This window comes from Nasonia vitripennis (assembly GCF_009193385.2).
Source record: "Nasonia vitripennis strain AsymCx chromosome 2 unlocalized genomic scaffold, Nvit_psr_1.1 chr2_random0005, whole genome shotgun sequence".
NCBI classification, from domain to species: Eukaryota; Metazoa; Arthropoda; class Insecta; order Hymenoptera; family Pteromalidae; genus Nasonia; species Nasonia vitripennis.
Genome location: NW_022279612.1, coordinates 1,976,606 through 2,004,245, shown reverse-complemented (window position 1 = coordinate 2,004,245; position 27,640 = coordinate 1,976,606). Strand labels below are relative to the sequence as shown.

General features: G+C 34.4%; 1 protein-coding gene across 4 annotated transcripts in view; it reads right to left on the bottom strand.

Annotated features, from left to right (window-relative positions):
* The window catches only part of LOC100680190 (laccase-5), a 360,660-nt gene that overhangs the window by 182,032 nt on the left and 150,988 nt on the right, over window positions 1-27,640 (bottom strand). For all 4 annotated transcript variants that reach the window (XM_031925149.1, XM_031925151.2, XM_031925148.1 and 1 more), the window contains 2 exons: window positions 19,624-19,897; window positions 14,247-14,451 (listed from right to left, as the gene is read on the bottom strand). In XM_031925149.1, coding sequence (XP_031781009.1) covers window positions 14,247-14,451; window positions 19,624-19,897 — 479 coding nt within the window. The remainder of the gene's footprint in view (window positions 1-14,246; window positions 14,452-19,623; window positions 19,898-27,640) is intronic.

Genomic DNA, 27,640 nt, shown 5'->3' with positions numbered 1-27,640 from the left:
TTAGCTTCATGAAACATTTTTACGTTATTTTACAATCTTATTTAATTCAAGCCCTCATTATCCGTACTACCACCCGCAAAGTAGCCACTTATTTTAACAAATTTAAAGTAATTAAGAGTATAATTATTTTGAACTAAATATTTATGTAGTCAAATAAAGTACTAAAATTACGTAAAAAAATTTTATAAAGCTAAATTATTTTAATTTTCTTTTAATAAATCATAAAATTACGTGATGAAACGTTCAAAATCAATACATAATCAACTGTCGTCACAAATCACATATCAAAATTACATGAAGAAATGTAATTCCAGTGCACCACAAAATGACGTCAATATTTTCACCAGGGTTAAATATAAAAATTTTAAGTTAATTCGTAAATACAAAAAATTAAATCGTTCTACTCACAAACTAATTTATGCTTTTTGTGGAAAGAGTTTATGATATCAAGTGCTTGCATTAATCTAGAGAAAGAATTAGTCATTGCTTACACGAAATCAAGAGGCGCGATAGCGTCGCGCTGACAAGTAAAAGAACAAAGTTTGGTTCAACGACAATGCAGCCCAATCATACTTTGAAATAGGGTTTCCTACCCTTAAACAAAATCTCAATTGCATTTAAATCATTAGTATTGTGCGTATGCGCAATCTGTTGGCATCTACTTAAAAAGTATAAACCTATTAGAAATATGTACAGTTAGCAACAAAGGCCTTTGCGCGCTTGGTCCCGGTAAAGGGCACGCTTCTTGAATATATTAACTATAGGTAAGCTACAATATTCGCGGTGTCCTACTAGAGCTGGCTGTCGGTATGCTAAAAGACTTTATCCACGTCTCACGATCCCGGCAACTCGCTCCTATAAGTATCCTTGGGTAGCTACATCAGTTGTGAGTTGCCGGTACGCAATGCTTCGGCGGCGCTGTGTCCATCTGGCGGACGAGTATGGAACTAAGGTTTTGGTGCAACATACGCGAATGCGTATTCGTCACAGCTTTATAGTAAAAAATACGATTGTTTTTTTGTAAAATAATGACTCTACCCCATAATATATAAAGTCATATAATGGCATGTCTATATAAGGGCGCAATCAAAAAATGCATTTTACAAAGGTGTCAAGTAGGTTAAAGAACTTAAATTTGACGTACACAACTTTTTTTCTATATTTATTAATCAAATTAGCTCATTTCCGTTGTGTACATTAAATATAAGTTTTTTAACGTACTTGACACCTTTGTGAAATTAATTTTTTGATTGCGCCCTTTTATAGACATGCCCTTATATGACTTTGTATATTATGGGGTAAAGTTAATATTTTACAAATAAATAATCGTATTTTTTTATTATAAAGTAAAATCTGTAAACATGACTGCGCGTCATCTCGAGCAGTAATTCAGAATTTTTGTTAAATTATAATTTAATTATAATCACGTAATGCTAATTGGTCATTAATAGTTTGAATAATCAATCATTAGGGCTTGCAATTAATAATTAATAATTAAATCATTAAATCATCAATTATTCAGCGTATAAATAAAAAAAGCTTTTTTAATTATCAATTTTGCGATCCTGTAATTGATGAATAATAGTTTTAATTATCAATCATCTGGCGCATAATTACAAAAACTGTTGTTCATTATCAATCGTGTTGGCCAATAATCAATGATTCATAATTTTAATTATCAATTATTGAGACATTTAATTTGTGACAGTGCATATGCCCTCACAACGGTTCGGCATAAGCCCAGCACCTACACACGCGCGAAGCGCGCACACACACACATACACCTTTGGAACTCTTCAGGAGCTGAGGGCCGAGTGCAACTTGCTGCACCTGCTGCTTGCCGAGACCAACCGAGCGCTCATCTCAGAGCGACGCCAGCATCAGAGGTCTCCCACTGCCGACGCCGCCGTCCAGACCGATCCCACACCAGATCGCCGGCACAGCAGTGATCAAACGGATCTGCCGCTACCCGCCACTCCACCGCCTGGGTCAAAGCCACACACCCCAGGATCATCATCCGACGTGCTGAACGCCGAATGGCCCGAACATCTACAACCCCCACTTTCCCCTTTGTAAATTGGGTGGTGCAACCTACACCGGGTTGGGCGGCCCTCCCTCGTCCAGACTCGATCCAAGAGTCGATCTAGAGAGGTCCGAGCAGTGTCCGCTCTCTAGGCAACGAAGAAGCCAAGGACTGTAAGCCTCAGCAGGCCCTTTCTGCCTGCCTGCCTCCTCACCGCCTGCTTTACAGCAGGCCTCTTCATCACTCCGCTCTCCAAGGAGCGAACTCCATTGACACCAGCGGGCTGCGTGTCGCAACGAGCGCACGTGCCTCCTTCTCTTCACCCGACCTTTTTAGACCACCCCGACTAGCCCGCTTACATCAACACGATCGCACGTAGTACATATTGTTATTTTGAGTGAATAAATGTTCATAGTTCATAATAGTATAAATTATTAGAGTGACATTATTGCGTATGCTAAAACCCTTGCTTCCATTCATAAATAAGCCGAGCACAGAAGGACTCCGTCACTCTCCGCGGTTCGTCAAGACGGAGATGCTGAGCAGCTGAGGCGAGTTCCTCGTCGTCACCCGACGATCCTTTTGTTAACGTAGTAGCTTTGCGCGTCGGTCCCTAAGCTCGGTGGGACACATTTTGCCTGATTTCGCGCTAGCAAAGCCGCAACGTTACAAATTAATAATTAAATCATTTAATTATCAATCATCCGGAGTAATGTTAAAAATATTTTTTTGTTACTATCAATTTTGTGAAGCTATAATTGATAATTAATAGTTTCGTATTTAGCGAGCCAAAATATATAAGAATACATGTGCCATGTGTCGGGGTCAGATATTTTTTTTGTGTGCAGGTGTTATTATTCATTTAGATCACAATTAAATAAATTCTTTTTAATTATCAATCATCAAAGCCTATAATTAATTATTGAATTATATAATTATTAATAAAAAATGGGTAATTATTTATTTTTGCAGCCCCCTTTGCTACTCTTCTCTGGCCCTCTACACTATTTCTTCCAGTTCTTTAAAGTTACCTTCTACATCTTTTCTCATGTGAACTGTCCCTATCCACCATGTCTCTCCGTTTCTCTTAATATGCGCACCAATAAACTCATTTGTTTTCTTTGCCAGCTACTCTATCTTCTCTATTTCTCCTCCTTTTTTTACTGATATTATGAGGCCTCTTTTCATTTTACCACTTTCCTCTTCCTTCTTCACGCCTCTTACGCTAAACTCTTATCCTACGAGTTTCTTTTCCCAGTAGTTCCTTGCTTTGATCTCCAACCATGTCTTCTGCAGACATATTATGTTGAACCCCCTTATATACATCCATGAGTTTTCATCTAGCCATCTTATTCTTGCTATATTCCAGCTAATCTCTCTATATTTTAAAAAAAATTTCGCCACCGCCACCGATTCAAAAATTTTCTACCTTATTTATTCCCCCTTAATTACTTCCTTAGTCATACTTCTTTTGTAAAGATCCTCTCAATTATTATTTATATACTTACTAGGGGGTATCTCCCTGCTCGATTCGCTTGCCAACCCCCATTTTTTTTGTTTAAAATGTGAAAAATATACTTATATTAAATAGAAATTGAGTAGCAGTTTTTTATATGCAGCACGTACAGTGAATGACTTACAAAAGTATAAGTATATAGTAAGTATAAGTAATATATAAATACTATACATACACGGCGCTCGCGCGTTTGATAATGTATCATATATTCCTACTCGATTACATCGTTTCTTTTTGTTTAATGATTTCGGTCCCACGTCTCTTTTTGTGAATGTACTGTAGCTGTAGTCTCATCAAGCCGTCGAGTCGAGACAAGTGCACTACATTATGTAACACAAGAAACAAACAGAAAGCGACTAATTCAGCGCAATGGTCCACAAATTGCAGCGGGAGCATCGCTTTTCAGCAACATTGACGCGAGCTCAACTAAAAACATTGCTCCATTTTTCCCGCCTGGATATGCTCAGCATTGAGCTATTGCACTAACAAGCGCGTGCAAGAGCATTTGACAGTATATGGGCCATATCAGAAACTCTGCGTGTCATGCAGATCCGTACATTAAGCACTCGGCGAGAGACTTAACCTCTTGCATCCTCCAAAGACTTTTGAAAATGCAGCCGAAAATTGCGTATCTGCTGCTGCTGCTTCTGTGGATAGTTACCGGATGCGACGCAGTGCACTGAATCCTGTTCAACACGAAGAACGAAGCTGTGTACCATGTGCCAATTACCCTGGAGAACCGACTAGAAATGCCGATCCCGGTGTCCAACACTACGATCCCATATCTCTTGCGATTTTATTTTATGATACAAAAATTTCGCCATTGCTGCCGCCACCGTTTCATAAATTTGGTCTCTCAATTAATGTCCTTTAATTAGTGTTCCGCTATTATTATATTTATTATTGTCCTCGATTACTACTGCTAGATTACTCGATTCAGCATGTAGAATGCAATAATGAATGATAGCGCCTATTGAGAGAATCATTGCTCTACCTTTGTGTATTCTTTAAATTCGATTCGCAATTCTTTTGTTAAAAATTTATAACCGAGAAAAATTGTTTATCGAAGTGTAAAAGATTTTACAAAGCACAACACAAGGTTTTCTTGGCCGCTTGTAAAACGTTCGTTGAATTTATGGCGTGGGTAGTGTTTTTGCGGGGATACTTTATGGAAGAGGAACAAGTAAGTGTATGTAGAATTCTAATATTACATCAAGTCCTACTTCAATTATTTCATCTCCAATTTTTAATTAAAATGATGAAAAATCATTATTTTCTGATCTCATGATACTTTTTAATTTCAATACCTTGAAATTTATTCATAAATCTGAATTTTTAATAGATTTATATATAACATTAAATTTAGTGCTATATTTTATAACAGGAAGTGTTTGTGTAAAATCGCCAACTAGAATCACTAATTTTTCATCAAAAGGAACGTTTTCTAATTTGCAACAATCATGTATAGTATTATAAACAATTTCTAAAGCTTTTTTAGGAATCATGGAAGCTTCATCCCAAATTATAATTTCAGATTCTATCATTTTTTTCTTATCGGATGGGTGTTTTAAATTTGATGTTTTTATATCTTTTAAATTCAAAGGTAATTTGAAAGCGTTATGGCTTGTCATTTCTCAAGGTAATAAAATAGAAGGAATACCTGTCCAAGCCATTGACAAAAATTTTTTTTTACTCAGATAATAATAAATTAAAGTATTATATACGAATGTATGGGTATCGCTGTTTTAGTAAAGGTTGGATATGTTTTATTTTCAAATTGTTTCAAATCATCGAAAGATGTTGCACCTTTAAGTCTGTGTAATATTAACTTTAAATAAAATAACTCGCGTTCGTTAGAAATCACACAAACTAATCTTCCTAAGGTATTCGAATAATTTTTACGTTAGATTCACTTTTTTTCGTAAAACTATAATGCTCTGGTATCTCACAATATGATAATTTTTTAGCATAATCATCTGTTTTATTTAGTTTAAACCATGCTGTTAAAGTTATCTCATGTTTAAGAGAATCAATATCGATATGATTTTATTCAAAAATTACTTTTTGTTGATTCTCTAAATGAACAGCTAATTTAATTACACTATGAGATCGAGCGCAAATAAGAAATTTTACGGTACGTCAAGCAGCATCCATTGGACCTATGTATCTATAATAATCCATGTAATCTGTGAGTTCATCATATATTATTGTGTTTTCATTATTTTTATTCGTTTTAATACAAGCTCGATCGTGTCCTTCATATAAATATTTATATACATATTTTATACTTATAATAAATGCACAGTATTCAATGGCAATTGTATTTTCTTATAAAAGTTGGATTATACGGAACAACCAGACTTATTACCTTTCACAGTTTTTCCATAAAGTCTTTTGTTATAGACGTAGTTTTTGTTTTTATTATTTCGACGACGATATCGTCGCTCCCTACGAAGAGTAGCACTATTCAAATTTTTTGTTATAAGTAGCACAACTCATTTGACGCACGCTAGACTAGCACAGCTAAAAATTTCCCGCGAAGACTAGCACAACTCAAACTTTAAACAACCAATTTCTATAAAAATTTCCCGATTTTTGCGAAACTGTCATTAATGAACATTTTTAAATATTCACAATTTACAACTTTTGACCGAATTTAAAATTGTTTTCCCGAATACAATAATTGTTTACAGACATTTTTTAAATTATTCACTTTTTTTAGAAATTTCTGAAACCTTTGAGGTTTGTCTGTCTTTGTCCAAGGTTTTCATGAACTTAACCAACCTAATGACCCAATAAAAACATAAAATACTCACATTTAAAGTAATATAAAGTCGCGAGATGTGCTACTCTTGGCGGCATTTCTGAACTGTGCTAGTCTTCGTGGGGAGCGATGATATCTAGGGAAACCATTGTTTTTTAATTGTGTTGGATTACAAAAAGATTTCGGAAAATTTTTTGAACAAGTTTTCGTAGTTTTATTATAACACAAAGTGTTTTTTGAATGGGGACCATGTAACATATGCTGGAATATTAATTCTTGTAATATTACATCACTATCATCAGAAATTTAAGCTAAAATATGTTCATTAACGTAATTTTTTTTTTATTATATCTCAAAAAATTAAGTCTACAGTATTCTATCATTATATAAGCTTGAATAATATACTGTTAAATTAAATTTTTCCAATATAGAATAGGGCTAAATTTTGACTGTAGTGGAGTGGAATAAGAGAGCACACATGTAGATCCGTGAAAGTGATCATTTATTTGATCTGCCTTTGTATGATACAACCTCTCATCTTGAGGGTTTAATCTGATCTGACAAGTCGCGCGTAGTAACGGCTCTTGCCCCTTTTGCGTACGCCATCTATCGGTTACTAATCTAGCTATACCACACCCCTCTGTCCTAAGCAGTTGTCTTCCTAAATTCAATTATAAATTTAAACGATTTGACTTTTTAATTACTTGCTTAGGTCGTTCAGTTAAATTTAATGTTACCTTAGGTTTGACAACATTTTCTCCAATAGATTTTTTCTTATCATCTTCTATGACTACTTCGCATTGATACTTTTTAATTTTAGTATCCCTTTTTTCTAATTTCTTACTTAGTTACTTTATCACTTATATACTCTTTACTACTTATGTACTCTTTATCATTACTTGACTTGTTACTCGCAGGTAACTGAACACTCGTTTTTGACGTATTATTACAATTCCCATCTGGAAACTCTTTTTCCGTTATAATTTTCTCGCAATCTTGTTTATCAGATTTTCTTTGTTTGCTATTTATTACAATATCATGAAAAATACCAGCTCTACGCATCTGGTTTACATGTCTTTTCCATAACTCTTGGATTAGTTTTTCATACATAATTTCTATAGCCTAAACATTCTAAAATCTTAGCCTTCTGCCATGTTTCTTTATTTTTATCTCTGTAATCTTTTACCTAAACTAACTCTCCTATACTAAATTCAACTTTTCTCTTTACTGGATAATTTTCTACTTTTCGTTCTATGTTCTTGCCGCCGTAATTTTCTTTCAACATATATAGTCTAGTTTTTAACTTACGATTAAACATTAATTTAGTTAGCGATTCACCAGTAACAGTGTGCGGCGTATTTCTGTAAGCAAAGAGATATCTTGCAGTTATAGTTTCTATTGTTTCATTTACATTCTAGTATTCATTTTATTTACATTTACATTTTATTTCATTTACATTTCTAGTATCATTCATAGCTTTATTTAACCCTCTTTTGAGAGGTCAAGCTTGGGTTAAATCCTTTAAAAAAGTTTACTATGTACACTATTTCTACCGAAAAATATCATATACATACTATAATAATTAAAAATTATTATCCATACGATGTATATGTAGCTAATAATTTTAATTAATATTGTTTACACTATACTTGTTGCTAATAACATTTAATTTATAATTTTTAGAAATGTCTCTCGATCAGTTTGAGGGGGCATGTTTAAGATACATTTTAAGCCCGGATAGAGTAAAGAAGGCGGTCCGGATCATTCAGAAAGCCGTGGCAAGTGACTAAAAACACTTATTTATATAGTGAAATGTCATGAATTTTGGTCAATGATTTTACAAGGTATATACATGTTTTTTCTTGATAAAAATGGCGTATATTTTATGTTTTCGATAGAATTTTTTTTTCAAATAAAAAATTTTTTGGTAAGAAGAATATCTTTTTGTTTCTTCGCAGGATTTGACCCAGGCTTGACCCCTTATAAGATTTAACTGCATTTCCCGCGGCCCCATTCGTCGCTTCATGGTATGGTGCCGAAGTAACATGTTTTATTTTGTTTACTTTACAAAATTTTTCGAATGTATCTGACACTAGTTGTCTTCCATTATCAGACATGATCTCCTTTCGCAACCCATACCTTGCACAATAATCTCTTAGCTTACTTGCAGTATTTTCTGAATCTATTTTATTCATACAGTACACCTCGAGCCATTTAGAATAAGTATCTACAATGAAACGGTCACGACTCTTCTCGGTCTTGTGCGCGTATATGATTTTAGTTTTAGAGAAGAGCAGTAATCATTTAAGATCTGTGTCGTAATTCTAACGACAGATCTTATATAGAAATTTGATTTTATGCTATAATATATTATGATAATAAGAGAGGTTCGGGATACTAGATAGTGAAAGGATATTACAATAATAAAAGTTTTGTTATTTCTTTTCAATGAACAAAATAAATATATTCAATCAATAGTCTTTTTAGATAGAATATTGCGTGAATTGCAGATATTTTTCGAAACAGAGAATTTTATGTATTCGCTTTGATTTTACAGTATTTTTGTAAGACAATACGCTTAACTTTTGCGTTATTGACTCTAGATCACGATTGCATAAGTATAGTAGATATTTGAAATTATTCTAAGTTCTCGACTGATACGTGTTAGTTGCGTTATCAGTTTTGACTCGAAAAATCTATAAGAATTTTGAAATACAGAAATTTTATAAGTTTAAGAAATATTCGAAAATATTATAAGTGTTTTACCTGCCCAAGGCGTAAGTTGCTCAAGAGTAGGGACTAGGCGCTTTAGTTGCGCTAACACTTAAGTTGCACTTTGGCTAGTGAGCTCAGATAGCTGAGAGCAGCGGAGAGAGCGGGTATCTCGCCGCCAAAAAAATCACATATATACTTGCGCACGTGCATTCACACCTATATACAAAAATCATTCACACAAACATATTCTGCTGCGCTCGCCGCTCGCTGTATAAAATATACGCGTGTATTGCGCGCTATTCCCGCTCTATCGCTGTTTCTGCTGCCGTCACTGGCTGGCTTGTGGCGCTGCTGATAATATGCTGCTGCTATGAGCACAGCTGTGATTCGGAGCGTTGAAATGAAGAGTGGGGAAGCGCGATATACTCGCATAAAATCTAAAATTTTATTCAACAAAATTAAGTTTTTAATATTTTTTATAATTTTCTGTGGAGCTTATACGGGGTGTTACAACAATAATTAAATAAGTATTTCCTTTTATCGAACCTACGAAATGAATATGAATTCGCTCCGTCATCCAAGTCTGGAAAATCACATTCGCCCCTCGTTGTTCACCGTGCTTTTTATAACAAGTGTATAAGGAAGACCGTTTTGTCGCCTATGAAATAGATCGAGAATAGAGTTTTTCGAGTTGTCCACTACGGTGTGCATGTGTGTATATATATATATATATATATATATATATATATATATATATATATATATATATATATATATATATATATATATATATATATATATATATATATATATATATAAATAAAAATTTTAAACATTTTGGAAAGTTTTGAAAATTTTAGAAAATTTTGGAAATTGTTTCCAAAGTTATTAACGATTTAAAGCTTTAGTAAGGAGATGAAAAAAATAAATCAAAAGGAGCGAAAATGACCATTTTCGCTCCTCTTGATTTCCGATTCTCAAATTATTGTAGGCTCGTTTTACCTTATAGGGAGCGAAAATGGATTAATTTATACATGTATTATGACCAGGGACTCTTGCTTTTCATTTTGTCTGACGCTCGAAAAACCCTATTTTCGGTCCACTTTATAGGCGCCGAAAATGGTCTTTTTTATGCACGTGTTATAAAAAATCTTTTTTCCTAATGTCAATTCGTAATAGTAGGGGGGGGGGGGGGTAAACATTTCAAATAATAAAGATTTAAAACACAAAAATTATGCATTGATTTATAATGGAAGGTAAAATTTTGAAACAAGAAATATTAAAAAACTATGACAGTCAAAAAAATAAATTTTAAATTCTAAATTTGAAACAAAAATACTTTTAAGTCTTGTTATTGTATATTTCCTAACATTTTAATTGAACATTTTCGTTTTAGGAATCGTTTACTCTCAGTTTTTCAATGTTTTCCTTTCATGCTTTATCTTTTTTGACTTTCAATTTTTCTAAATTTTTGCCGCCAAGTTAAATTCATTATTCAATCACTGATTATCATGAAAATAAAGACTAAAATTTTAGTAAACAAATAGAAAAATATGATGTCTCATTATTATCTAATAAGCAACGAGAAATTTTTATATTATCATATACATATAGTTATTTATCACTGGCGTGATTTTGATATGTATTTAAATTTTATAGCTTTCTACGTCAATTCGTCACTGTCGATGTGACATTTGTTTAAAAAAGAGGTAAAAAATATGTATGCTGCAAATCACTTACACCAATTAATTAGTGCTGAAATACTTAATGAAAATGAAAATGAAAAATAGATTATTTGCTGTTATACGACAATTTATGATACATTTATGATACTATAGATGTATTTATTTTAAAAGAAATTGGAAATTATTCTAATTCTAAAAGTCAATTAAATGATAACCATATACTTGAATTCAACAACATTTTAAAATTTTACTCGATTTCTGATATGCAATTTACAGTTAATTTTCAAAGATTGTCTAATATTCAACCTATTGATAGACATAAAGAATATATTCAAATACTTTTTTCTGGTTTAAGTACATACAGACACTGGATTTGTTTGTGGTACAAAGACAATGTAATATGAATTTTTGATAATTTTAACAAAAAATGTCTTGATGATGATCATACAATTTCAATTGACAGGCTGTATTCAAATAAAGATAATTTACGCATATCTTTTGAACAAGAACAGTATCAGACTAATTATTATGATTGTGGTGTTTTGCTACAGCATTTGCAGTCGCTATTGTATTTAATATTTGCCCGTGCAATGTTCAATTTAATATCTGTGAAATGCAAGAAAATTTGATTAGAATGTATGGTACATACTCTTTATCATTTTTTCTAATATCAAAAGATTATAAAAATAAAATTTATGCCGAAACGATTACTAAAATTTCAATTATAAGAAACATTACTCACGAAATAAAATATGCCGAATTTAAGTTTAATTTTGATAAAATTAATATTGAGGAACTTGAAGCATTATATACTACAATCATTAATTAATTCTTTTAGAAGCCGACACAAAGAAAAAGTAACTGTTAAAAATCAATCAAATAATAATTTGGATAATAAACTAGATTTTTGTGATTAGCTGATAAAACAACTAATAATTGTATTCATCATTTTGAAAGAATCATATCGATGGATGTGGATAACAATGACATTGTACATTTATCAAATCTAAATAGCAAAAAAAAAATGCTAAAATAAAAATTTGATTGAAACAGTATAGTATTGTATGATACCTTATCGATAATAGATCAATAGATAAGATATTATAAAATACACAGATAATAGATCAATAGATAATTGATTTGTCTTTTGATATAGCCCATAATATTTATTAAAATTCAACTGTCACATTAATGTTAAAGTGTGTTCAACTGTATACTGCGTTAAATATTTATTTAAATGTACATTTCTGAAAATGATTCATATTGATTTGATTTTTAGTATTGGATACAATTAGAATTGTACATAATTTTAAATATTTTGCTATTTCAACACTAAAATATGTATGCATGTATTATTATTTACAGTTTGTGAATAATACTTTTCAAACTTTTCAAAATTTTTATCAATTATTTATTGATTAATTTCCGGTTTACTCCTTAGGAGTACTTCAGCAAATATACATTATTCTGGTCACTTTCTGTTTATTTTCGGTATATTTAGGGTTTATTTCGGTTATTTTCGGTCACTCCCGGGTCATTTTGTATTTTTTCCGATTACTTACAGGAGTATATTCCGATACGGAAAAAGTGAATCGCCAGTAAATTGATTTGGCAACAGCGCATGTCCTAAAGCGGTCAGATACGGTTTTTGACTACTGGAGCTGTATTCCGCATATGTAAACACAGTAATCAGCTGATTACAAAGTTCATAAATAATAAAGGTAAAGAAAATTAATTTGCAAAATTCATATTCAAAAATAATGGAGACATGGTTGTAGAAGGTGTCTAGGTGTTTGGAGGGTCGTGCGATGATGGGGTCCAGGAAGTATGCGCTCCGTAGTTTTTTGTATCTAGGTTTCAGGAAATACAGTTGTAGAAGGTGTGTAGGTGTTTGGGGGATCTTCCGATGATGGGATCCAAATAGGGCGCCCGTTGCTGACCGTTTCAAGACGTCAAATGTTGTACACTGAAATCAATTTATCCCGACCCTTAAGGAGGCGTAGTTTTGGGAATAAAGTGAACTTATAGCTGGAGACTACCAGACACATTTTAATATAATAGAGGAAGAGGAAGGATTATAAGTGTTTAGATTTAAAGTTGACATATGGATTAAAAAGATTCAATAGATTACAAAAGCAAACAAATGTTGATAGGTTGTAAAATTATTCCAAATAACCAATCGAGTTATTTTTCAGGCAAAAGCTCGAAAAAAAAACTCGAAAAAGTACTCGAAGCTTTAAGTAACATATCACTGTTACGAGACAGGGAAAAACTATAGTATTTTTTAGATATGCGTAAAAACTCGACAATTGTCGTGTTTAAGTAGATTTTTAACATCCCAGATTTATTTCGCAATCAAAACAAAAAAAGTTCGAGTTTGACTCACACATCCCTAGTCTAGGTGGTGCGCTCCGTAGTTTTTTGTGTCTAGGTGTAAAAAGTATTCGAGGACTACGTTTGATCTTACAGGGCGGCCGATGACGAGGTCTAGGCGTTGCGCTCCGTAGTATTTTGTGTTTAGGTGTAAAAAATATTTGCTCAAATAAAAGAAAAAAACTTCTAACCAGAGTTAAATGGTTTTGCGAGTTTGATGCATTCTGTATTATGTCATGCATGGCAATAACATAATGCAACATAATAGCATTATTTTATTTACAACGTAATTACAGATTATAGAAGAACTGAGATTAATAAAAAAAGTCAAGTTTATTACAATATTATTTTAATCATAATATAGCAAACAGAAAATTATTGTGTTCAATTAAGGGCTGAGTCGAATGATTGCTAACTTAAACTTAAGCAATATATCGATCAATTACAAACAACTCTCGATACTTACTACGTAACTTGCCATGCCCGTTTCATTTTGTTTATAGGTGAACAACTGAAATATTTCAATAAAATCTCATACATTTCCAATGTAGATTATACGACAGTCGAAGTTAAAAATCAATAAATTTGATATCACATTTTGATACACAAAAAGAATTTTACAAGTGTATGCACACAAAATATGCAGAAAGTCGCCGATAGACCGCACCATAAATAAAATGCTACAAGCATAGAAAGTTACGTAGTAAGTATCGAGAGTTGTTTGTAATCGAATGACGTATTGATTAAGTTTAAGTTAGCAATCATTCGACTCAGTCCTTAATTGACTCAACAATTCTGTTTGCTATATTATGTTTAAAATAATATTGTAATTGACGTGACTTTTGAATTAATCTCAGTTCTTTTATATTCTGTAATTTTGTTGTAAATGAAATAACGCTATTATGTTACATTATGTTATTACCATGCATGACATAACACGTAATGCATCAAACTCGCCTAACCCTTTTACTTTGGTTAAAATAGCATTTTCTTGAAAAAACGTTCTCTGACATTTTTTGTTTGTTTTACAGCTTATTGTATGTTATAGCACAAAAACACATAATCCAGAAAGAAGTCAATATATAAAAATCAAATAAATAAAAGTAAACAATTGTTTTCCCTCAGTTATTAATATTTTCTATTGATATTATATTGATAATAGTGTTTTACCTGAAAATGAAATAATAGTATTAACATCAATGGGATGAACTGGTTCTCCATCTGTTGCAATCAATGTTAGCTTGTGCCCTTGGAATGTGATTTGTGCAGGGCACACAGAACCAAATGAGTTAATCATGCGAAACCGGTAGCGGCGTCCAGATGTTATAGTAAAAATTTCAAAAGGAGTATTTGTCATAAAACCGGTATTGGGATCCTGCAACATGAGTACAATCAAAATTATAGTTAAGAAAAATAAATGTTGGAAATATAATTAATTAAATTAAAATATATGCATATGTTAGCAGTTTCATGCATCATTATACAATTTTGCAAAAATCTTTTAAGAAATATAGATTTATGTTGAAACATAAGTTTTTAAGTGTTATTTTATATTTTTTGTCTATGTGAGTTTCTGTATAACAACGCATGTATATGGATCTCTCGTTATAAGGCTTATTTACGTCTACCTTATAGGGACTCGACAAGCTGTCGTGGAATACCTCTGTTCCAAGAAGAAAACCAGACATTGGCTTGAATTTGTTCAAGTCACAGGCCCGCCTATGAAACTCACTCCCACAAAGCTTACGGACTCTGCCTTTGCTCTCAAAGTTTTAGCTAGCGTTGCAAAGCTATCTATTGCCGACTCTCTTGTGCAATATAATGTAAGATTGTTATAGTTTTGTCTATGCTACTTCACTTTGTGCACCTTAATCCATTAATGTATTTTTAAAATTAGCCGGACTTGTTGTCTAACATGACGCAAAAGAATAAGCCGATCTATACGCCATAAATATCAAAGTTAAATGTGTACCTATGCAAATTTCTGATTATCACTGTCGAATCTGTAATATGTCTTGTTAGGTTAACCCAAATTTTGGGTGCACTGATGGTCCGGTTGACGTGAAACGTCCCATATATATATAAATATATATATATATATATATATATATATATATATATATATATATTTCCAGACAACTAAAATGGCTCATGATTTAAAATAGAAGCTTTTTGGGTAAAAACACATAAATACCTTTTTTTGCATATTTGTTGTAGAATATGAAAAAAGTTTGTTTTGACCTATATAGCTTGTTTCATGTTGCTATGTTAGAATACAAGCTATAAGGGTCCAGTACTCAGCTTTAGCAAAGGCAATTATGGATTTTCAATGGTGAAAGTGTTACTTATGACAAGAGCTTCGAGCATGCCAAGTTTACTAATGGGACGGAACCTGCAGTAAAAGTTACATGATTTTAAACAAAATAAGGTGTATTGTTTCTGTTTCTTTTTCTGTCACGTCTGTATAGTATGTAATTATCTAGTAAAGGGATGGATGTTATCTTGTCATTGAGCCAAGTCTTAGTCACAGCTATTACGTAAGAGGGGGAATGAGTGGACGAGAAGAGCCTAATCATCTCAATATGACCCGTGAGAGAGTTCGCATTGAAATGACACGCTCTCAGACCTTCAGACAGAGTAACCTTAGAAACAGATGTAGGCGTGCTCTATGATTTAGATGGTTGGTTGGCAGCGTCCGAGCTAAAAAAAGCGTCTAGTTCAGCATCGGTGGAGATTATGGTGGCTTGTTCGCTGTCCTCACCAGAGTAGATGAATATTCTTTCGTCCCTCACGGAGGCGCAACTTGTGGATGTCTGGAGAAAGCAGCTCATTAATGTAAATGAGTCCTTGCTGGTCTGGGATGAGACCTCTTGTTTCTTTGGTGTAAAGCTTGCATCTTCTTGCATTGTCCATGATGATCGAGCGGGCCAGCGCACTAGAAGAGAGGGCGACAGCTAAGGTGGAAGTCTGTTGTCACCTTGCGCGCCGAGTCTCCCCATGGTCCTAACCGATGCCGCATCCCTTCTTTGGACCTGGATGTAGGCCATGCCAGAAATAACCATTACATTATTCGCCGATTGCTCCAAAAAGTTTTGTATAGTTGACCTTCAGAGGACTTATTGCCTCTGAAGTCGTACTATATGGTTGCGAGAGAAGAAAAAGAAAAAGAAATATAAATATAAATATATATATATATATATATATATATATATATATATTTATATTTAACATAAGTTATTGTTCTCTACGTATATATTTTAAAATTTTAATTTTATTTAAAATTGCAAGTATAAGGAACTGGATGTATTACCAGCACCTTAACTCGCGTATAAAAAGATTGCTCTGACCGAACTCTGCTAGGAGAGAGAGCTTATTGCTCCTGTCCGTTCGAGCTCGGTCGAGCAAATGAGAGCTGAGGAGCTGGATGAGGCGCCTTTTATTTCCTGAGGAGCTACTGCGCCGAGACATTGCTGCGCGCTTTCCCTTCCAGTGCGCCATCGAGCTACTGCTGCTTCCCCTTCCAGGCCGCCGCCGCTGCTGTTCGCTGATTGGTTCGGCGCTGATCGCTTTTTTGATTTACTCCCTTTTCGGGATATTTTTTGTGTGCGCATTACTTGCGCGTCGCTAGCATGAGTCGGACCGTTACACGTTCTTAACAAAAAACTGATCAATTTGGGCCAGTTGTATTATAAAAGTTGTTTAGACCAGCTAATATTTATGCAATGGCTTCTAAATAAGGAAAATTAACTTCAGGTACTATTTCATATTAGGCGTATTGAAAAAATTATGATACTATTTTGGATTCAGAAGGCATCCTGTGTTCTTATAAGTGATAATTTTTTTGTTTTATTTTGTATTTTATTAAAAATTACTCAAATTTGAAATTTGTCTGATTTTAGATTATTTTAAAACATGGCTCAAAAAAGTATATTTTCCGAATGTTGGTTTATCAAGTGTACTTTTGCTAAACTCGTGGACTACTGTCCTCATGCCATAGAAGAAGTAAAGCCTACTAATAATAAAATAACTTTAAAAATAATTCCAATAGGAACTACAGGCAAAATACAACCGCTAGATGTTTTTGGATTTAAGGTTTGGGAAAATTTGGGAAAATTTTTCAGACACCGTGATATTGATGAATGAAGAGTTGAATCTTCACTTAAGAAATAACGTCATTAACCTTCAAACTCGAGTGCACAATCAACTATCTTCTCTGAGATATATAAATCTGTTTAAATATTCATGGTATAAAAGTGGTTACATGGATGTTCATTCTGAAAAGTTTGAAAATCGAGAAAAATTTTGCTTTTAGATGACAATTTATGGATTACCATATTGAAAAATCTCATGTGAGATCTCACGCCAAAATCTCATTTAACCAATTTTTTGTTAAGTCAAAATTTGTGATAAATTTTTCAAGTTCGAATTTTTTTAAAAAACCACTAATTGACTAAAAATGGGTTGAAACGCGTAAAAAACAAAAAATTGGTTAGATGAGATTTTGGCGTGAGATCTCACCTGAGATCTCACGTGAAATATCACCTGAGATCTCACGTGAAATATGTCTACTATACTTTGTGAAATTGCAGGTTGCTTTAATGTCGCAATTGTTCCATGCTCATAGTGTAAAAAATCTTTATGTTTAAAACACTATTTTGATGAATATCATTATAGTTCTACTTAAGTTCCTTGATAACAATTAGGAAAATTATATATATAATTATAAATTATATATAATATATAATTTATAATATATAATTTATAATATAATTATATATAATTATAAATTATTTATAATTTTTAATTACCGATGTATTACACATAAAATGCATGTTCTTAATAATTGTAATATTATAATTCGAGATAAAATTTATTACACAAGTGTTCAAAATTTTAATTTATTTCTAACCCGCAATAATTTATCGTAAAATGAAATGATTTTCATCGATATTTAATGTTGTTTTATTCAACATTTGAACATATATAATAATTGTATAAATCTGCAAATAAATTAAACAAATTTAAAAATAATTCAAGAATATAATTTTTTATTTTAGGATTAAATAAAAATCTCGAAGGTAAAACAATTAAAAAAAAAATTTTTTTTCTATAAATCTCAAAACGCGTTGACTTAAATATTCGATTTTCTTGATGATAGTGCAATTTTTAACCAAATCTAGCCAATTTGATAATTTTTATATTGAAAAAAAGCGAAAAATTGCATATTTAGCTCTAAAAAAAGAAAAAATAGGAGTTGACACTCTTCAGGGTAAAGTTGTACATATAGTCTTTTTATAATAAAGAATTTGACATTGGTTTTATTTGAAAACTCCAAATACTTTTTTAGATAGTAGAAAAAACCTGTTTTTGTGGGTAAACTTCGGGGGCTACTTTTTAGCATGAGTTAGTACGTAAGAAAAAACACGTGTATCATATTTTTTCAAGTACTACAACATATCACAAAATGATAGAAATCGGTAAGGTACACATGGAAACCCTTCCTTGTAGGTCACAAGTCTAGAAATCCAATAGTTGGGTACAAATCAAAGATTCAGTGAATTTATTTATTATTATATGTTAGATTCTTAACCGGAAAATCTACCTGGATTTTGTCACGTAATTTATTTAATTTACACATAATTTCCTAATGGAATCCATATGGGATCTTTATTAATTTACCTAGATGAAAATCCATGTGAGTTATCCATCCGGATATGGGAATATGTGTGTATTGTTGGGCACTAGTTTAGAGGAAGGAATTAAATGCAGCAATTAATTCCTAACTCGGTGAGGATTAAGTTTTAAATTTACGCTAGGGTGTGTCAAAAATAGTATTTTTGTAACATGCACGTTTCGAGTAATACTTTTTAGACCAGTAGATAAAAATACATAAGTGACTATTCAAAAAATGCGAAAATTAGTACGTTTTTTCAGAACAAATGTGCGAACCAAAGGTCTTTTTATTTCATGAGTTGGCAAACCTCTAGCGCACAATATATTATTTCCGACAAAAGTGCTAGAAGTTGATTCTTGATTGAGTGTAAAGTTAACGCTCGAACAAAGTAAGAATGACATTTGCATGAGTTGAGAATCTACTTTATCACGTGCATAAAACAATATTTTTTTATTTCATGTGCAGGAAAAGCATTTTTATCTAAATCGGCACAGTTTTATGTACACGGAAAAACCATCGAGTGAGTATCTGCACACTAACCAAACTCAGATGGTGTAGAACAGAGCAGAAGGGTAGTGCCTAGACCCATGAGTTTAGAGACGGCATTGAAATACTGACAATGAGATTTGCAGTAGAGATCCAAAATTTACGTATTTTGCTAACAGGACGCACAGGTAAATTTACAGGTGGGAGCTACGAAAAAGCAAAAGCGTGAAATGGCAAGGGAAAAAAACGTAGATATAAAGAAAGACGGAGAAACAGTATGCTAATTTTAAAATTTATGAAAATTCAAAATCCACTTGATAAGCAATCTTTATATTTAGTCCTAGATAATTATTTAGTACAATCAATAGATAAAATAATAATACATACTCTAAACTGCCCTTTGCCATTAATTAAAACAGTCTCAGGATCTTGTCCAGTGTTTACAGCTAGACGTCCAGGAAAACGTTCAGCAGCATCTTCATGCATCCAATCGCTTATAAGAACAACATGAGTAGTCAAATCGTAATCGTACAGATTACTATTGGGATCTTTACTTGGTGGTTGTCGCACGACTATACTTCCATATAAGCCATCCATTTTCTGTAATCCAGTATGAGCATGCCAGAAATGCGTGCCTGCATTTCCGGCGGTCCACTGATATCTAAAAAGAAATTTTATCAACGATTAAGGAACCATTACCTATTATTCATTCGCGCCGAGCTTTAATACTAATTTATCATTGCCACTTGTATAATACATTATTCAAACATAAAATGCATTAATATAGATAATACATTTTTTTCAATTCACTTCTCTGATGTGGTCTTCTCCAACGTGTCAAAATGACTGCTATTTTTGTACGACTAATACCAAAGGTTTTAACACGGCTACTAAATCTAAAATTGTATACGTAGATGTTTCTTCAGTAGTGAAACCTGTGAGAATATAAGTCAGGGATAAAACTGTTAGTATCGAACCCATGGATGTGGACCGCTCAGGTGAAGTAGAAGAAATGCAAGTTGATGAGTCCTGTGACGAAGAAGGTTCTGAGGTTGAAGAAGAATCTGACGAAGAATCCTCAAACGAAGAATACCTGCCAGCTAGTATAAGAAAAGCTCCAGAAACCTTTAACCAAGAAGAGTTAAGTGATCTTATTCGAAATTTAGGATTACCTAAAGATGGAGGAGAATATCTAGCGTCAGTTCTTAAAACGAAAAATCTGTTAGCAAAAGGAATAACGGCCTCTTTTTATCGAGATAGAGAAAAAGAATTTAGGAATTTTTTTACGAACGATGAAGAGAATTCGTTGGTATATTGTATAGATGTTAAAGGTTTAGTCGATGCAATAAAACCGAATACGTATAAAGACGAGGAATGGAGACTTTTTATTGATTCGTCAAAACGAAGTCTGAACGCTGTTCTGCTTCATAACGGAAACAGGTTTGCATCCATTCCCATAGCTCACTCGACTAAGCTGAAAGAGACTTATGAAAATTTAGAAATTGTATTGGAAAAAATAAAGTACTTGGAACATCAATGGAAAATTTGTGATGATCTTAAAATTGCAACCATGATCTTAGGACAACAATCAGGTTTTACTAAAAATCCCTGCTTCTTGTGTTTATGGGATAGTAGAGACAGGGTAAATCACTACGTTAAGAAAGTATGGCCAACTAGAACACATTTTGAACCAGGATCGAGGAACATTATACGTACGCCATTGATTGACCCATCAAACTATCTGCTACCACCACTTCATATCAAACTTGGCCTCATGAAGCAGTTCGTCAAAGCTCTGGATAAAGATGTCGATTGTTTCCAGTATTTGGGAGAAAAGTTTCCCGCAATAAGTGAAGCTAAATTAAAAGAAGGTATTTTTGATGGTCCTCAAATTCGTACTCTATTTGAAGACGAAATATTTATCACAAAAATAAACGACACAGAAAAAGCTGCATGGCAAAGTTTTAAAACTGTTCGTGAGAACTTTTTAGGAAATAAAAAGAGTGAGAACTATCAGGAACTAGTTGAACAAATGTTGGAGAATTTCAAAAATTTGGGTTGCTTGATGAGTTATAAAATGCATTTCTTACATTCCCATTTTGATTACTTCCCTCTTAATCTAGGAGATGTCAGTGATGAACAGGGAGAATGATTTCATCAAGATATAAGTGTAATGGAGAATCGATACCAAGGAAGATGGAATGTCAACATGATGGCAGATTTTTGCTGGACACTGAAGAGAGACATTAAAACAAATAACAAAAAGAGAAAAAGAAACCCATTGCATAGGTCATTTGAAGTAAAAAGAGTTCGTTACAAGAGAAAAAAGGAGTACAGAAAGACATTGAGAGTTACTAAGCTAGTGGAAAAAAAGCAAAATAAGAAAAAAATATAAACGAAAGCAACTTTTCTCTGTACACAAGGAAGATATTATGTGATTAAATAAGATTTTTTACAATTTTTCGGTATCTTTTTCCATTTTTGGAAAGTTTTGATATGACATTTTAATCGGATTAAACTGTTTCTTCTCAGTTTGACCTTGAACTGACCTTGACCCTGACGTGATGGGGCCAAACTGATTCCGGATTTGGATTCAGCGACCAAATAAACATAAATATATGGCATTTTAATTTTTTAAAACCTTTTCTTCTTAATTTGACCTCCAACTGACCTTGACCCTGACGTGATGGGGCCTAACTGACCTTATATTCGAATTCAGCGACCCGAAAAACATAAAGATAGATAGGTCTGATTTCTCGCGCAGACAACTTTTTTTATTTTGTGTGCCGGTGTAATGCATTTAATTGAAAAATAAAATTATTAATAAATATAAAACACTTAAGAGTAACGTATAACATATGCTTCAGTAAAATGTTAAGCTATAAGCAATATATTATGCATTTTGTGAATAGTAATGAAATCAACAGTCGCTAAAAATCTGTAAACTACCTTAAAGACAGAAAAATAAGAATATTTGAGGGGAAACATTTTTTTTTTATTTTGAAAGATTTTGAAAGTTTTGATCCCACTTTTTCGGCTCAAAGCCTTTCGGCCAAACGTGGAATAAAATATTTATTACTTTCGCCCCTTGTTGCATAATGTACTATTTTGAATTAGAAAGTGCTAAAACCGGTAGTGTTTGCGTAAAATCCGCTTCTCTTCGTCGGTAATTTGAGATGTGTTATAGATATTGTTAAGAGCGACAATTTCTTTTAAACTTATAACAACGTATGAAATGGATACTAAATCGTTTTGGAAACGCACCGTTAACAAGGTAAAATCTTGGCAATCGTAAGTTTTGACTACATCAACAAAAGTGTAACTTTTTATTATTCTCAGTATCTGTATTCTTTGTATTCCGCATTGTATTAAAATGCTTATTTCATCTCTATGTAGAGAAATCAGTAAAAATATCAAACGTTTTACAATTTGCCCAATGATTAATTTATAATCATCATTGTTTAACTAATTTTTTTCTCTGAATAATATTATTAAACATAAATTATAGAGGACACTTGGAAAATAGATTTTAACAAAACTCTAATTTCGTCACTATTTTACAAATTTTCTAAAGCAATAAATTTTATTTAACACAGTATTTTTTCAACCAAGGAAAGTTAAAAGCGAGGTAAATAACACTAGTAATATAAAAATTGGTGAAAGTGAATATTCGACTTTTAAATTTATTCCTATAATATTCAATGATCTTATCTAATCTGCATCAAGTAAGTCATAGAGATGGCTGTTAGTACTAGGAAAGTATCTAAATACAAAAGTTCCTCTCTATGCTTAATAATAAACGTTATTAAATGTCGTGAAATCAGTTAATAAGTGCCAATTATGGAAGTTCAGCAGCTAAGATTGGATTAACCAACTAGCTATCTAAATCTCAAAGAGTGAAAAATCATTCGAATCAGAGGCGTTGCAAAGAGTGACTCAATTTTGACTTTAAAGAAGTGATTTTTCACCCTTTCAGATTTATAGAAAGTGGTTATCAAAAAATAATGCAAACTTGCTCAAATGAACATTTTTAAATATTCACAATTTACAACTTTTAACCGAATTTAAAATTGTTTTCCCGAATACAATAATTTTTTACAGACATTTTTTAAATTATTCACTTTTTTAGAAATTTCTGAAACCTTTTAAAACTTTGAGGTGTGTCTATCTTTGTCCAAGGTTTTCATGAACTTAACTAACCAAATAACTTAATAAAAACGTTAAATACTCACATTTTAAGTAATATTAAGTCGCGAGTTGTGCTACTATTGGCCGCATTTCTGAATTGTGTTACTCTTCGCGGCAAATCGTGAGTTGTGCTAATTTTCGTTTGAAAATTTGAACTGTGCTAGTCTTTGTAGGAAGCAACGACATAGAAGTGATGAGAAACGTCTATGTGTTTCTGAGGTTAAAGAAGCATCGCCTGGCTTTTTGTTTAGAGAGTGAAATTGAAGTAGTATTGCGTATGTGTGAAGGTAATGTGTTCCAGAGAGCTCGGCGAAGTACGCGATTAATTTGTATACGTCGAAAAAGTAAAAATATAGGTTATTGCGGAATTGTTTATAACGTTCATTATACAAAAAAAAATTGTCGTCCATTAGTTTATTTATAAAGAATGAAAAACTTTTTACGCCACGTGAATGTACAAAAATTCGTATTTCTCAGGATATATGCTTCCGAATGGGTCGAAATCACCGGGAATCTTTGCAAATTAATTTCCGATTATATAAATATCATCCGCATTGCATAATGTTAGAATATGTGCACGATCTCCCCCGACACCGACGGCAGATCCCTCGCGTCGCAGCGACTCTAGAAGCGCTCGCCGCCAAAACCACGTGATACGGCGCTGAGCTCGGCGGCGCTCTCCGCTCGCCGCCTCACTCTCTACGAGATAGTCGAGCTGCACGCACGCCTTCGGCTCTTGTCCCGCTCTGTCTAAGTTTAACCTTTAATAATAAAGTTACGCTACGCTCTATTACTTGATACACTGTCTTTTCTTCTTTATTTCGTGCAACCTTATCGCGTCCGGATCCTTATATACCGACAGGTTATGGGCCCAGCACGCTTCCACTGCGCGAATTAGTGAAAAGTGACACGAAAAAAAAAAATAGAAGAAAAGCCAAGAGAAGTCGAGACGAGTTGACACCTGTACAAAGACACGAGAACGACCTAAGCTGAGAGACAAAAGAAGGAAGTCACGCAGCCAACAAGCAACACGCCCCGCTGTCCAGAGCCTGAAGGTCAGCACTCGATTCCCTGGTAAACGGTGAACAAAACAAAGGCAAAAGTCACGATGGCCGGAAAATCCTACAAATGGGCAAACCCGCAAACTGCACGTAAGTACGCATAAAAATAAAAACGTGCTTATGAAACTCGTGAAGTAAAATCAGCGGTACGCGAGTGTATAAGAAAAGTGAAGTGAAAAATAAAAATCGCGGGATAAAAAGCCGCATTAGAAAAGAAAAGGCGCGAAAATCGCGGAAAAGAGAAAGGCGCGAATCAGTGTTGCATCAGTTCGGCTTGTCAGAACTCGAAAATCCGAACGCGCTTAAACAAAGAAAGTCGACCAAAACAAAAACGCATTTCCGAGAAGTTCAAACGAACAGAAACGCGCGGTAAAATTCCCGGTACGAAGCAACAGGCGAAAGAAAGGGGGGTTGCTAGGCAACCGAGCCAACATGGCCGCCTCATCTCTCTCCTGCACGTAAGCTATACGGAACGGAGGGAGAGCCGCCGTTGCCGCGCTCTCGGCTCACGACGACGACGCGCAAGTTCAGGCGCACGCAGAAAAAGACGACGCTAGTTTAACCTGGCTCGTAATAGGTTAACACGCGCGTGCATGAAAACGGAGGGAGAGTTGCGGTCATTACAACCACACGTAGCGGAAACGATACACGGACGCGCACACATACATACGTGCACAAAAAGTTCGCGCTGAGTCAACTCAAACGTAAAGCGAAGTCAATACAAGATTGTGCGCAAGCGCACACGAATTCACGTGACCGCTCACTTGTTGCGCGGCAATTTTTGAATTTCTTAAACGCACACCTATGCATCTAGTGCAAGTCTGCCTGCATGCTGCACTGTTCACAGACACCGCGCAGGTGGGGCTGCTGATGCATGGGTAAACTAAGCAATCATTTAACGTATTAAACTAGCAGAAAATCATCTATAAAGAAATTTAACGCGATAAACGCGAACGTCGGCTTTCGCATCTAGTGTAAGTCTGCCTGCGAGCTGCACTGTTTACAGACACCGCGCAGGTGGGGCTGCTGGTGCGCGAGCTCACTCTGCAATAAATTAAGCGAAGAATTAATTCAACACAACGACTCTGGTTTATCAAAATAAATTAAGTTTGAATATTAATTACAAAATCTTTCGACAGCACGTAGCACAAGTACTGACTGGGATGACATACGCGCCAAGATTCTGGAGTACTACGACCTGAAGGACAAAGAACCAAATGAGAGTTTTTATCTTCAACTCTACGGCGGAGGCGTTTGGTTAATGAATTCTAGGGACGAAACACTCCAACTAGGTAATGAAGTAAAGTCATAAATAACAATATTTATATGTAAGTCTAAACTTGTACGGAAAGTTTGACGGGCTACTAGCCAACGTAACGTACGACACGAAGTCTGTGCGGATCTGTGAGAGGTTTAACACGAACCCACGAATGTGACTTGGTACGTGCGCACGTACAGATACTTGGTCAGTGTCCCACGCTCAAAAACTAGACCCTCACACAGATCTGCCAAACCTGCTCTCGTGCTTAGTGGGTCTCGGACTGTGGGAGCCGTGCTTAGGCACACATTCCGCAAAAAGAGACTAAGTCGGTTTGGGAACTTTGTCGAAAAGTGACTGGACCGACAGCAAGGTGGCCCGATACTTGTGCACAAAGTATAGGGAGCTTTGCAGGGGTATCCTCTCAACCGCAGACTAACGTTTTTTGTATATTTACAGACATGAACATCCTCAGTTTGGAAGAAGCAGCCAGACTCCTGGAAGTGTTGAAAGCTACAGAGGATCGAGTGGTAGGGTTGAGAGGACCCGTAAGCCACTACAGCGACGCAGGGAGAGCAGGAGCCACTACGTCCACGCCCAGGGATGACGACCAGACATACAGCATGAATGAGATCACCAAGCTGTTGCGTGAGAGCACCATGACTCAAGTCAAGCTCAGCGAAAGGCTGGTAGAAGGAATGAAGTCCCTCGTGGAGGAGAATGCTAAGATGAATCAAAACTTCGAAAGGTTCACAACCAAGATCAGCGGAGATGTACAGCAACTGATGAGGTCCGTTGATAGTCTGAAGCTCAGAGGGCAGGATGGACAGGCAGTAAAAGATTGGCAGGAGAAGCCAACTCTTTCAGCCAACAACAAGCCAAGCATCGTCAGCTGTACACGCCCGGCAGAACCGATCAAGCTGCATCCACGAGGACGCGGACGTGGCTTTCGACCAGCAAACCGCAATCCGCTCACGCTTTTGGCTCCTGGACCAAGGGAGTTCGGACCTGCTGAACCCAGGTGCTCGTCCACACTAGTGGCCGACTCGTACGAATGGAACGAGAAAAATGAAGTAAGGAGAGAACAGTCGCCATATAAAGATTGGCGCGTTGAATCCGCCGAACGTCTTGGAATCGCGCTCGACGATTTGAATGTAAGTAGACGTTTTTCTGATCAAGACTTAACGCAACTGAATAAGCTGAATTTGTTCAAGTCAATGAACTCAGGTAACACGAGTATAAATGACGCAAAATTGAAACAGATTAACATCACGCGAATGTACAAGTTAAAATTAGATTCGGAATTTGCCCCCTTTGAGGATTTCTTATTCTCAGAGCTAAAGTCGCGAAAACTGTTCTACGTCTTCGAAAAGAACAATCAAAGTCTGATCTGTACAGATGAACTCGAACACGATAAGAATATCATACGCGAGATAATTCTGAACAGAATTGATGATAAGTATCACCTATACACGATGAACATAAAAGATCCAGTTGAATTACTGGATAAGATTAAAGAAATTAAAAAGAATGAATTGAGAATTAATGCTCATACAGCCCAGAAACGACTCTTCAACTTAAAGCTCAACAAAGATAAAGAAACGGCCTTTAACTTCTGCTTGAGGTTTGAAGACCTCGTAAGAAAGTATGAAAGTAATGAAGGCATAGAAAAAATGAGCGATACGGCAAAGAAAAGTCTACTGTTCAACGCAGTAGAGCAAGCCTACCCAGAGATCATTACGGCAGAGAACGTTTCAAGCCATGGTACGGGTAGGAAATATACTTACAATGAACTAAAAGATTTAATTTTCCAGATTGACAACTCGAAGCAGAGAACCCCCGAAAAATCAGCCCTGCTCGGATTCGCAGAGGAAAGAAACCGTTCCTCTGATGAAAG